Source organism: Necator americanus, chromosome I (assembly GCF_031761385.1).
Source record: "Necator americanus strain Aroian chromosome I, whole genome shotgun sequence".
Classification (NCBI taxonomy): Eukaryota; Metazoa; Nematoda; class Chromadorea; order Rhabditida; family Ancylostomatidae; genus Necator; species Necator americanus.
Genome location: NC_087371.1, coordinates 12,216,416 through 12,228,696, shown reverse-complemented (window position 1 = coordinate 12,228,696; position 12,281 = coordinate 12,216,416). Strand labels below are relative to the sequence as shown.

Here is a 12,281-nt window from a genome sequence, read left to right as displayed (position 1 = left end):
TTGTATGTCGTTGGCAGAAATGTGTTGATTGTAATGATTCTTACTCTGACTAATTAAATTTTGTTTGAACTGAGATTGGTCTACTGAAATTGTCGTATAACAACGGACATTACTTTCCGAACAGCATAATTATGCTGGCAAAGTCCGTACCCGAAAGCTCAAGGACTGAATTTTACAATCAGGAAGTCGACGGTATCTCACTCGAGCCAGCTTTCGCTATCGATTTAACCAAAAAAGGATCTCGAATTCTAGATGGGCTTCAAAGGAGTATAGAAATGGAGACGCATGAGTAGATAGTGCTTGGGATAATATCTCAATCTGGTAAGCTTTCGAAGGTTGGAACATTCACTGGAGTAATTTTCACGCTTTAGAACGGGTTTGTCTCTACCAAGATTGTGTCATCGCATCTTAATCATCTGTTGGCCGTATTTATGAGTTCTTCTGTTGCAAAAGATTTCTGCAAGGGTTCGTGCTGTCAAAAATGTGGCAAATTCTAGTTCATCTCCGAGTCGTTCTTCGCAGAAATAGCATTTGCCTCTAAATTTAAAATGTTGCACTATTGTGCCCTATACGGCGCGAAGCGGAGCGGCAAGACTAAAAGCTATTTTAGTGCTGTATGTCTTGAATCTCATCATGTACTCTTGATTGTGTGTATGTGTGTAGAATTGATGCTAACAAAAACGAGAATGACAAAAAAGAGAAACGGTATATACGCAAACATTTTAGCAATATAGCAAAATTTGATATCAGAAACAGTGGGGCAGCGTATTACGCCAAAACAGATGTTTATTTTTTGTGGGCATTTGGTTGAGTTTTCTTATACATTTCCATTAGTTACTCATCCTCTTACCAAAAGGGAATGTGCACCGGTCGGATGATCCATTCAGTTACAGGTTTGAGAGACAGTTCAAAAGCAATATCCTGCCGCAGCTGATGTGAGTTGCGGTCATCGCAGTCGATAAAAACTCCCAGATTCATTGCGAATTACATTATATTGCATATTACATGCACATTCATACTTCTAGCGACACTCAGAGTCCAATATACATTCTCCTTCATCCTCGCGGACGTATCCTCCCCTACAGGTGCAGCCACCCCATCCACACAACTTTGAGCACTTAGGCTGTAACGAAAAATTGTAATTTATTGAGGATTCCTTGTATTTTAATTCGGAGGAGAAAGAACTCACTTCAGGATTGTAGCATGTCGGCTCACAGCCGTTGAAGCAAAAATCATACCATTCGGTCTCAGGACACTCTTCTCTCACTTAATTGAATGTCAATAAAAAATAAGAGAAAATGAGAGGAATCCTACACTTTCACCTTGGTAGTCCATGTAACTCTATGTACTTTTATGACTGTTGTTATACTTTTCTAATAATATTAGCACTTATTTGTTATTACGTACTGATTTCTCTGGTTTATGATGGAGCATGAGTAGTTTGAAGATAAAGTTTTGGTTCAAGCTCTTCAAAGAGGTTCCTCTTAAAAAAAAGGGTTTAGGGAAATCTTCAGAATTGGACTTTTTGTAGCAGTGATTAGAGTTTCTCTCATAGTTTGTACAATTTGTAAATATCTCAACAGAAACACTTCCCCAATTCTACACAAAAAAATAGGTAGCCAGGAGTATCAACAGGTAATCAGGGTAATGGAGCAACTATCTACGCTAGTGGAATTTGAGGAGATGAACTCGTTGTTAATGGTGATAATTTTCTGTCAATTCTTAACATTCTTCAAAACTTTGTTGTGAAAATTGTGTGCAACAACTCTCAGCTTTTCTCGTCTTACCTCGCTTGGGCCACGCCATAACTTGTGTGATCGAGAGAAGGAAAATCTGAAGTTCACGAAAGGAACCAAAATCTATTTGATTTTCACTTTCATAAGAGCAAGAATAAGTTTTTATCTCAACTTACAAGGACTAGAAGTTTCATGGTCGCTGATGTTTCAACTTAATAACCTGCAAAGAATACAATTTTTCGAAATATCATTTCATAAATACCGATCTACTCTACATCCCATCATTCGGAAAATTCCCAAGGAATTAAAATTCCAGTAAATGAAATGAGCTTTGTTGTAGTTTTACAAATGGGTGAAAGCAGCAGAAGAGGAAGTAAATTAGAGGGCGTTTGTGCCTTGTGTTACTAATCCTTCAGAACAGTCATGAAATGAAATCTTTGTCTAGTTCTGGCTCGATCCGTATCCCGATGCGGTTGATGATGCATCTTCGAGGAAGTGTGTCGCCTTTGATTACAGCCCTCTTCAACTCTTTTTCGATCTACAGAGAAAGTCGCAAGGAATCCTTCCATTCTTCGGTGTTCAGCGAATCTCCTCTGGAGGGAATGTCGAAGACGAATTTTACTATGTTGTATTGTTGTGCGAAACGAAGAGCTGTTGTCAAAGAAGATTTGCTCCCTCTATGGAATTTATCCGTCAGGTTAAGGACTTTCGCAGTGGTATAGATTACAGCACCCTCCTGCAATATTTGGGTATCTTCCACCATACAACTACTGTCATATAGCTAATATGCTGTCTCCCAGAGAGTATGCTGAAGTGTCTGATTGCGTTTGGTGCGGAAGACGACCCCTAGCGGATAGGTGGCATATACAGCGTAACAGTAAGTCTCAGCAGTGGGTGCGGCCTCACACTTGGACGAAAAATGAACGCGAACAATCGCAAAAGAAGCGCACGTGACCTTATAAATGGTTTCATGAAAGGGAGATTCTCCTCTTTTCGTGCAGTGTTTTGCGTCTGCAAAGGAGAATTTCTCATTTACATTAACTGAGGTGATGCATCTCACAAGGGGAAATTTCCACTTGTAACTAAAAATGTGCATAAATTTTTCTGCTATACGTGGCTGCTAGGATCGCTTCGGCTGCTCATGAAAGGTCGATCATGCGGGCGGCATAGAGAGTCTGTAGAACAATTGCATGCGTTGCTGTACAGTCTTCCCTTAACATTCGCTCTTTCGACTAAGCGATTAATGGTCTTGATGGTTAAGTTTAATTTTTAGCGGGAATCGCTTTCATTTCTCGTCACATTCTTGGTCAAGAGTAATAGTCAGGCTAATTACACGTTCGCAAGCCTCAAATGATTTTGAATTGAAGTGTACATAAGGGGCGCATCCCACGTAGACTGATTAACGCAAGACAATTTATCACTTTTTCTTTTTCTGACTCAGTGGATTGAGCAAAATTTCAGCTCTTCGTCACTTTGGTACTATGTGAATCTAAATAATCAATGGTTTTTCTGAGAAGCTTTCGAAGCCATTTTGCATAAACGAATGCAATACCTATAGGTAAAACTGCTGGTATTTGTCTTTTCTTAAGTGATCATGAGGGCGAAATCTGGACGCGTTTCTTTGCTATGTTTGATCATCCGATCTGAGGTTAGCCGATGCGCTCCGAAACCTTGTACTTTGCACGCAGCAGTGATAATTCATTGATTCTGTGACGCATATCTTCTTGTGGAGAGGAGTTATGATAGCGTGTCTCCATGAGTCAGGCCTCCTCCGGGTTCGGGGAATATGGTGAGTGTGGAAGAGTGTCGTAGTCCAACTGGCTCAATTTCTACAGGCTTGATTGTTCAACATATGGGCGAGCGTTTTCGTGAGTATGTGACCTTTTCTGTTGGTCAATGCAGGGTACACTAGTCGAAGTTTTGGTGCATTTCGTCCACTTCCTGGCAGTGCTTCTCTGCTGTGTTTGTTTCGCCGGAACTTAGGAAGCTGTAGCGGATCAGACCGGCTCCAGAACAAACTGTAAACACGATCTTCCTCGGGTGCATCTGCGGCTACGGAAGATGTTTAAGCTCCTGGTCCTGATCCAGCTATTATCCATATCGCCCTAATATTATTTTATAAACACCGATCTACTCTGTATCTCATAATTCGAAAAAAATTTCAAGGAATGGAAATTTTTGTAAATGAATTGAAATGAGTTTCGTGTATCATCTCAATGGTAGTTTAAGGAGAGGAAATAAATTAGGGAAGAAAAATCAAATGTTCCAGAAGTGCGAACTTCGACTTTCCTTGAATCTTGGCATAAAGATTGCAACTTGTCCGATTTAAGCAACAGCCAAGATTGTTAACAAACTTTATTACGGCTAATGTTTCGGCGTTGTTGCCTTTGTCAGGGCCTGGAAAGTCAGATCATCTGTGATATATCCTCTCAAATTCCTCATCCAAAACAAGTAATCATTCCCTAGGATGCTACATCCAAAATCAAAACCAAAAGAGTCCAAATCGTTGTGCTTACCCAGGTAGTCGCGTTGACGTGATGCTACCGGACCTCTGCGTGATAAAATCGCTCCGCTGATACTAACTAGGATGCGACCCGTATACGACCCCGTAGATCAAAACTCACAAAGGTCTTGATGCAAAGCCAGCTAGTGAGTCACGGTTATGCACTCTTCCACTCTATTCATTTTAGGACTTTTAGCGTTTATTCAAAACGCCTCCAAAGCTCTGCGAGCTACAATTTCGAGCTCGTACGATAGGATCGTGGCAGCCGTGCAAGAAGGAGCATTTTCATGACATTTTCTGCTATGGATTCCGAGAGGGATTCCTGCGTTTGAATGTTTCATCCCATCTAGATGTTCTTTAATACGAACGCAAAGAGGTCGCCCTGTTTCGCCAATATATTGTTCGCCGTATGTTTTGCACGAAATCAAATAAACCACACCAGAGACCATGCAGGCGCCTGCCTTACCAAATGGACATATTACACAGTTTCTACACAAAAAATAAATGTATCTGTTTTGGCGTAATACGCTGCCCCACTATTTCTAATATCAAATTTTGCCATATTGCTAAAACCATGGCGTATAAACCGTTTCTCTTTTTTGTCATTCCTGTTTTTGTTAGCATCAATTCTACACACATACACACAATCAAGAGTACATGATGAGATTCAAGACATGCAACACTAAAACATCTTTTAGTCTTGCCGCTCCGCTTCGCGCCGTATAGGGCAGAATAATGCAACATTTTAAATCTAGCGGCACATTTTTCACAGCACGAACCCTTGCAGAAATTTTTCGCAACAGAAGAACTCATAAATACGGCCAACGGATGCATAAGATGCGGTGACACAATCTTGGCAGCAACAAACCCGTTCTAAAGCGTGAAAATTACTCCAATGAGTGTTCCAACCCTCGAAGGCTTACCAGATTGAGGAGAAAGGATAAAAGAATAGATGAAATACCTCATGAAAAACATGACTATGCATTCAGAACTTGAGATACTAGGGCTTATTTGCTGAAGATAGATGTAGCTAATAGTACTACAGCAATATTTTATTTTAAAGGCACATCACAGTGGACGACATTGGAGTCTCCGGAGGACAAAACGGAGATTAGGATGTAGGTCTCTAGTGTGAGAGAGTGCGCACACTTTATTCCCTTGGGCGTCCTGAAAAACAGCGTGGTAAATTTCTGTAGCGTCCTATAGAGGACCACATCGTGCACGCGCAGCGTCTGCTAGTCGTTTCCCACGCTGTTTTCCAGGACGATCAAGGGAAGCGTGGCCACGTTAGCATTCGTAATGTACATTTCGAACTCTATATTGTCCCGCAGAGACCCGAAGATCGTTAATTTAGTGAGTATGCTACCATGGAATTCAAATGGGGCAGAGATGGGAAGAGGACATTTTTTCCATCTCTGTCCTATCTGGTATTTGGAAAAACGGTGAAACCTTGTGAATCGTAGGACACAGCGGCTAGTAGAGAAAATCCTCGGTTACGACATATTAGAAGACAATTTCCTTAGCTTTGAGTTACTCTCAGGACTAAGAAAACCAAAAACTTGGTTGGTGAAAATCTATAAAAAGTCATCTATAAAAAGAAGTTTCAAACACAGTCCCATTTATATTCCAAAAAAAACAATAGGAGATACCAAAAAAAAACTGTGGTATGACTGCTTTGTAGGACAAACATTTTTCTATAAAAAAAAACCGGCTAAAGTATTTTTTAAACTGTTCTTATCACGGAGTTATTTGTGATCTTCCAGAACTACTAATGTGCTCTGGATCTGAGCTTTTTTGGCTGTGGAATTCTACAAAACTGACGTCTTAAATGCTGAAAACTATGTATAGCTAAACTCTTCATATCTTTGCAGTTGTTTCAAGTTTCATCTCTTTTGCAAAAATCTTTCTCAACGGAGCCTTGAACCTGCACGGTCCCATTATTACATTTTTAAAACGAAAGGTTGATTTTCCTGTTTTTTTGTCGTCGTTCCTCTGCAGTTCGACCTATGCTTCTCACTCTTCTCATTGTTGTCGTCATTATCATGTACTTTAATCACTACGTGAAGCAGTATTACGAAATTTGACCTGGTACAGAAACCTCAGCGAAAAAGTAGAGTTCGGGTTTTATTTAGATGCTTAAAAAGCCCATCTTAACTGGACATGAGGCCCCAGCATTTCCACTCATTTCGTTCCCGCCATTGTCATCCAACATGTCCCTAAATTTCGTGAGTGATGTTGACGAGGTCCTTTAGCTGAACTCTCAGCTACTCTAGCCGTGCAGCAAACACATTACCTCATCTCGTTTGCGGTTTCCTTCGCTTAGCATCTCTTGGGATCCACTCTAGCGTTCTTTTCGATTCGTCTCATAATGTGAACGGCTTATCTATGCTTTGCTTTCGATATATATATTCCACTGGGCCGCGAAGACGGGATATCGCTCGTAATTCGCAGCAGCGAAGACCGGCTAGGTGTTGTGTGCGCCGTTTAAATTTCACAAGATATCTTTCAAGGGCTCTGTGGGTAGTGAGTGGCTTCCTAGGCGTGGCAGCGGTGTCTGTTCATGTCTCCGCTGCGCAACAGAGTGCCTGAGGAACTGTCGGGTCAAAAAGATGGGCATGAAGCTCTTGGTTCGTCAGTTGGACCGTACCTTCCGTAGTGCGAATGCAGCTCAAGCTGCTCTTACGCTTTTATTCAGTTCATCTTTCACGCTGTTCTTCATATTCATAGGAAGTTTCGTCCTCCATTTTCATAGAACGTCCAAACTAACCAATGACCCATTTTCCTCAATTTCAGAACCTTTAAGTTGTACTCCTCGAAGTAGACGTTCTTCATGAACTGTATCTTCTTTCGGTTTATTCGCAGTCCTATTCTCTTTCCTGCTTCCTTCAAATCCCTGAGCATAGTCTCCGCTTCATTTGTACTCATCGAAAAAAGAGGGATGTCGTCCGCAGAACGAAAGTTCGAGAGAAATCTTCCATCAACAGTTATTCTCCTTTCTTTCTAAAGCATTGATTCTGTTATCCATGCTAACGAAGCCGTGAACAGCTTCGGCGATATAGTATCGCCGTGTCGTACCCCCTTCCCAACAGGTATGGTGCGGAGGCGGTGGAAAGTTGTATCTTAGTGGTGCATCGATGGTAGCAATTTGCTAATGTCCTCACATACGATGCGTCCACACCTTGATCGACCAGCGCTGACAGCATTGTACTCGTTTCTACGCTGTCGAAAGCTTTTTCATAGTCGAAGAAGGTTAGAACAAAGGGCAGGCGCTAGTCCGGCAAACCTCTGAGAACTCGACACGGTCTGGATGTGGTGCACGCAGCTGACCCCCAAACGGAATCCAGCTTGCCTGTTCTTGAGGCTGGGCTTCACCTAGCGTCGTAGATATGCGCGTTAAGATAGTTTTGGCCAATACTTTGTATAATAAAAGACGCTCCTCAAACATGTCGGACCTTAATTCCGAGGGTACTCTTGGTCACGTTTCTTATGAATTAGTGTGGTTGGTCGATGTGGGATTCTGACTTTCTGAAGATTAGACGTGACGTGGACCATTAGAATTACATGAAGCAGATGGGCACCAGACCAAAGAAAGTCCGCTGATATAAGATTAGGTACGGTGCTGTGACAGGTTTCATGCTCTTGATAGCGACTCGCACTTCCGAAGAGAGAATCTGTGGTGTAGCTTCATTAGTTGGGCTGACTGGGATTGTCACAGATGTCAACGACCGGAAAAGGTTCAAGGAGTACCTCTCTACAATGATTTCCATCTCACGACGAGAAGAAGTGCGGATCCCGTCTTCGCTCAGCAAGGTCGCTAGTAGGGTGTTACATTCGTGGATGTCAATGCTGCGCTTTTTTGGAATCGTTCTTCTCTTCCAGAATCTTCATCTGCATGTATTTCGAGAGATCCTCCTGCAACGCCTTTCTGCAGCTTGTGTTTGCTACTAACCGCTCAATGTGCGATGCATTCAGATCAAGCCTTCCAGACCTTCCTCTTTGCAATATTTTGGTGGTCCTAGGTATTCGATCGGTCGTGTGCGACTTCGAGGCACGTTCACCACATTCTCGCAGCTCTCTGAGCAACAGGTCGTAGTCCACGTTTAGGTCCTCCTCGATGTACCAGTCATCTTGAGACAAGGAGTTGTTACTTATGCAAACGTTGTATACAACTTCCTTCCGCCTTCTTTACGAAGTCCTTCAAAGAGAATTATGATGCTCTTCGTGTCCCACGCAAAAAGAGGAACCACTGGGCGACACTGGCACGCGGTCGGGAAGAATTACTGGCGCCCGCTCGACCAATTCGAAGGTCAACGAGAGCCGAGGTGATAAAGGTGACTCATGGCATGGGTCTTGATTTCGAAAAGTTGGAATGCAGAATGTGTCAAACTCCTTCTCGGGCTGGGACACGCAGCTCCGCTGGGCATCGCAGTTCGATGCCCAGTGTCACCTCCACTCTACAATGAGGCGGTAAACCGTTGTGGGGGGAGCTCGAATTTTAGATTATGGTAGGACGATGATAGAGAAATAGATAATGTTGGACCCCCCAGATCTGCGGCAAATTCAAATCATCATCCCCCTAGAAAAACAATTTTATTTACAGAAGACTTCAGTACTATTGCGTTCAGATCACTAATTTGAAAAAACTAACTTCCATGAAGTGTTTTTCTCCTACTTTTGCGAATTCTGTCTTTTGCCTATGTAAGGCGAATTTTCAATAAGGTCTTTTTCTGTAGAAAGATTTTTTGAATCTTATTTCTTTTGATCTTTACGCGGAAGGCACTTGTAGGAAATAAATATTGCAATGATCTTAATTTTTGCTATCCAAAATTGATACATGTGATCCCAGTTCGACGGTGACAATTTGCTGCTTTCCATAATAATTTTCAGTTCATTACAGATGAATGAACTTGGTAAGAGTCATTGAAATTTTGGGATAGCGCTCTTAGCGCAGGTTCAACTATTAAATAACATTAAAACACACATGTAGAAGAATTACAACATATGCGCACTCGGCATGCGCGTTACTCTGTTCACGCCTACAACACTTTATGTGATCGGATCCGATCACACAAAGTTCAAATGGAAAATAAATTGATGAAAAAGGTAATAAGTGCTACGAACTTGGATAAATTTGATAATTTAAACATGTTTATGTGGTCCTATGGGATGTTGAACAACTATCAAACCGAGGTGTTTAGGATAATCTTGATATTTTGAGATGAAGCATCAGAACGCGTAGTTGAACTCACGCGCGTGGAAGCAAAAGCCAAAAATGTCTTTGACAAGAAAGTTGCTTTCTTGTCAAAAACATTTTTGGTTTCTTTCTTTGCTGCGTTACTTGTATTTCATCGAGTTTATTACATTAGATTTCTTTATCTTTAATTCTAATTTTCAACTATATCTTCATTCATTTTTTAAAATCCAATTCACTTTTCGTAAATGTCTTGCTGATTCCTTTTTCTAATCATCCTCATTTTCTTCTCATTATTGCTTTCATCGACAGAACAACGGTTTTGGCAGCCATTAACCATTAATAAAAGCGCCGATGCTGCGAAACTTCATTACAGTACAGCTTCGAAATATTCTCTATTGAAACTGAAATCATTAATCCTTAGAAAATCTTGAGATATTAGTGCTCATTTACAGGAAGTAGATCTACATAGTTATGCTTTGTCTGTTTTTTTAAAATCTTAAATCATTCTACAATACGTTTTTCTCGACTTTCTTAAACGATAGAAACGGTAAAAAAAAGGAGAAATCCTCTTTTAATTATTGAAAATAATGTCAGAGTTTGGCATTTTGAAGGCATTTTTTAACGGCACTCGTTAAAGAGTAATCTGAGTGACGCAAGTTTAATTTAAAAGAAAAACCTAAAATAAAAGAAGAATTTTTTCTAAACCTCCAATCCGCCGATTGATGTATCTCAACCTATAGACTTAGTAAATCCGTGCTGTAAGATATACGTGTGCTCTTTTTCTTCATGAATTTTACTTTACATTGTTTCGTTGAGTTTCTAGCAGACAGTGTATTTGCAATAACATAATAATAATAAATAACATGAGCTTTTCGCCCTCCACTTCGCGGACACGGGATGCTGCGTGGACTCAGAAGAGTGAGGGTCTGAAATTGATTAAAAAAACAGTGGTTGCAGGTGTTCACGGAATTCGCAAAGGCTTCCGTCCTGCTAGTGGGTGGTTCCTTTTTTTGCTTTATCGGTACGACGGGTGAACATTCGAGTTTATCTCCACATGTCAATGACAATTTGTAGTCGAAGAAATAAAATCAGTCAAAAAGGAGAAACCAAGGTTCACTTGAAATCTTAAACAGAACAAAGGAAAGGAAGCAAAGGATCGATGCCAACCTTTCACGAACCAACAAAAATTGATTACTAGCTAAAAATTATAATAAACCGAAAAATCATAGTCACACGCATATTTGCAAATCACTTTCTAAACATAGATTGCAGTTATTTCGCATTTAACATCAGATTATACAAAGCAAGTCAGTTGAATTTTAATTACTTACACAGAACGAAATTAATAAATCCACAAATATTGCAGGTGTAAGCGACTGGTGAAAGAAATTCGAAATTGGTCGCATTGGCTCAACCGTCGCCACTCTCTTTTTATCTCTTTCAAGTAATCTTTTATTCTCGACTTTTTTTTGCTTCTTGATTAAGGTGCAATAGTTTTGCGTAGCACACCGCAGTAAATTTAAGTCTACGTAACGGTGCGGCGTTCACGCAATCTTTTGTGCTGATTTTCTTTGACAATACTACAAGCTGATGTCTTTGGGTACCTCTAGTTAACTGCAGATTCAACCATTCGTCGATCCTAGAACTTGAAACTCTGACGAAATTTTAGACAACTGAACCTTTCAGGAGGACTAGGTTTTCTCTATAATGCCGGAACTCTGGAAACCTTGAGACGCGTTTCTTGTTTGAGGTATTGGCTTTCGGAGTATGGAACGAAAACAGCAAAAGACATAGGTTATTAATTTTCGGTCTTCAGTTACACCCTTGTTGCATAAGGGTATAATTGCATATATCAGGTGAATTTTACATGAATTTTGAAGGAAAAAAATCTGCTCGAGGTCAGTCAAGAATCGTCCCCCAGTAGCATTGTCTACGGTGACGTGCCTTCTTCCATTGCGTCGATAGTGGACGTGCATTCGCGTGTCATAAAACATTATATTGGCTAAGCATTTCATCAAATCGCGTTCACAAATGCTACGTTTATTGTTCTTAAGTTTAGTTCTCGAAACTTGATTTTTGAAAACTTAAAATATGGAACTTGCTACGAACTAGAAGCCATAAATATTAGTTCTCTCCAAAAGATTTACAACAGGTGAAAAATCGGCGAACATTCCGTAAACATAACCGTGTTGCAAGAATTGCAAGCGGATTTAATTTCTCTGCAAAGAACTGGTATTCGATGAGCTACGTAGTTCCGGGAGGTTTCCTTTTATTTAGACTAAGAATGAGGCCAAAAAAGAATCGTCATTACGTCTGAACAACACCAACAGAAACGTTCGCTCTAGACTTTTTTCGCATGACCGTAGCGTCAACCTGGTCTTGCTGATCCGTCAGTCATCCATGCGATTCATGTGGATTTCCATTCTATGTCCATTTGTATGTCCACCTACATATCTAGCAGATAGTTCCACTTGTATGGATCAGCAGAATCCCAGATTAATACAGTGGCTATTATCCACCCTGTCTCTCGACTGCTCCAATTCTTCGACTCCTCCCAATCGCGGGATAGGACCGAAGCTCTTCTTTTGCCACTGTAGGATTATTTTATTAGCGAGTCTCCGCCCCTCCTAACGTTTCACCCTTGTTCCCCCTAGTGCACCTGTGCGAGGTTTGTTTTAGTGTTTGGGTAGCTCTGGCGAGTTGTTTAGGTCCAACAGAGAAGGAAGAATGTGAAGTGAGCAGAGGCAACAATAAGGAAATTAATATTTTTTGAAGGGTGTCTTTGTTTTTGAAAGAATAGATCCAGCAAATCCCTTTCCATTGGGCTGTGTGTCATTAAAGGGTTTTC

The 12,281-nt window shown here is 40.9% G+C and overlaps 1 protein-coding gene across 1 annotated transcript; it reads right to left on the bottom strand.

Moving 5' to 3' along the window:
- Window positions 1-1,021: 1,021 nt before the first annotated feature.
- On the bottom strand, window positions 1,022-1,930 carry RB195_005255 (uncharacterized protein; the record flags this gene model as incomplete). The annotated part of the gene is made up of 4 exons (XM_013447017.1): window positions 1,022-1,123; window positions 1,190-1,266; window positions 1,788-1,833; window positions 1,913-1,930. 4 exons carry the CDS (start codon window positions 1,928-1,930, stop codon window positions 1,022-1,024), a joined length of 243 nt encoding a protein of 80 aa, XP_013302471.1.
- Window positions 1,931-12,281: the final 10,351 nt, after the last annotated feature.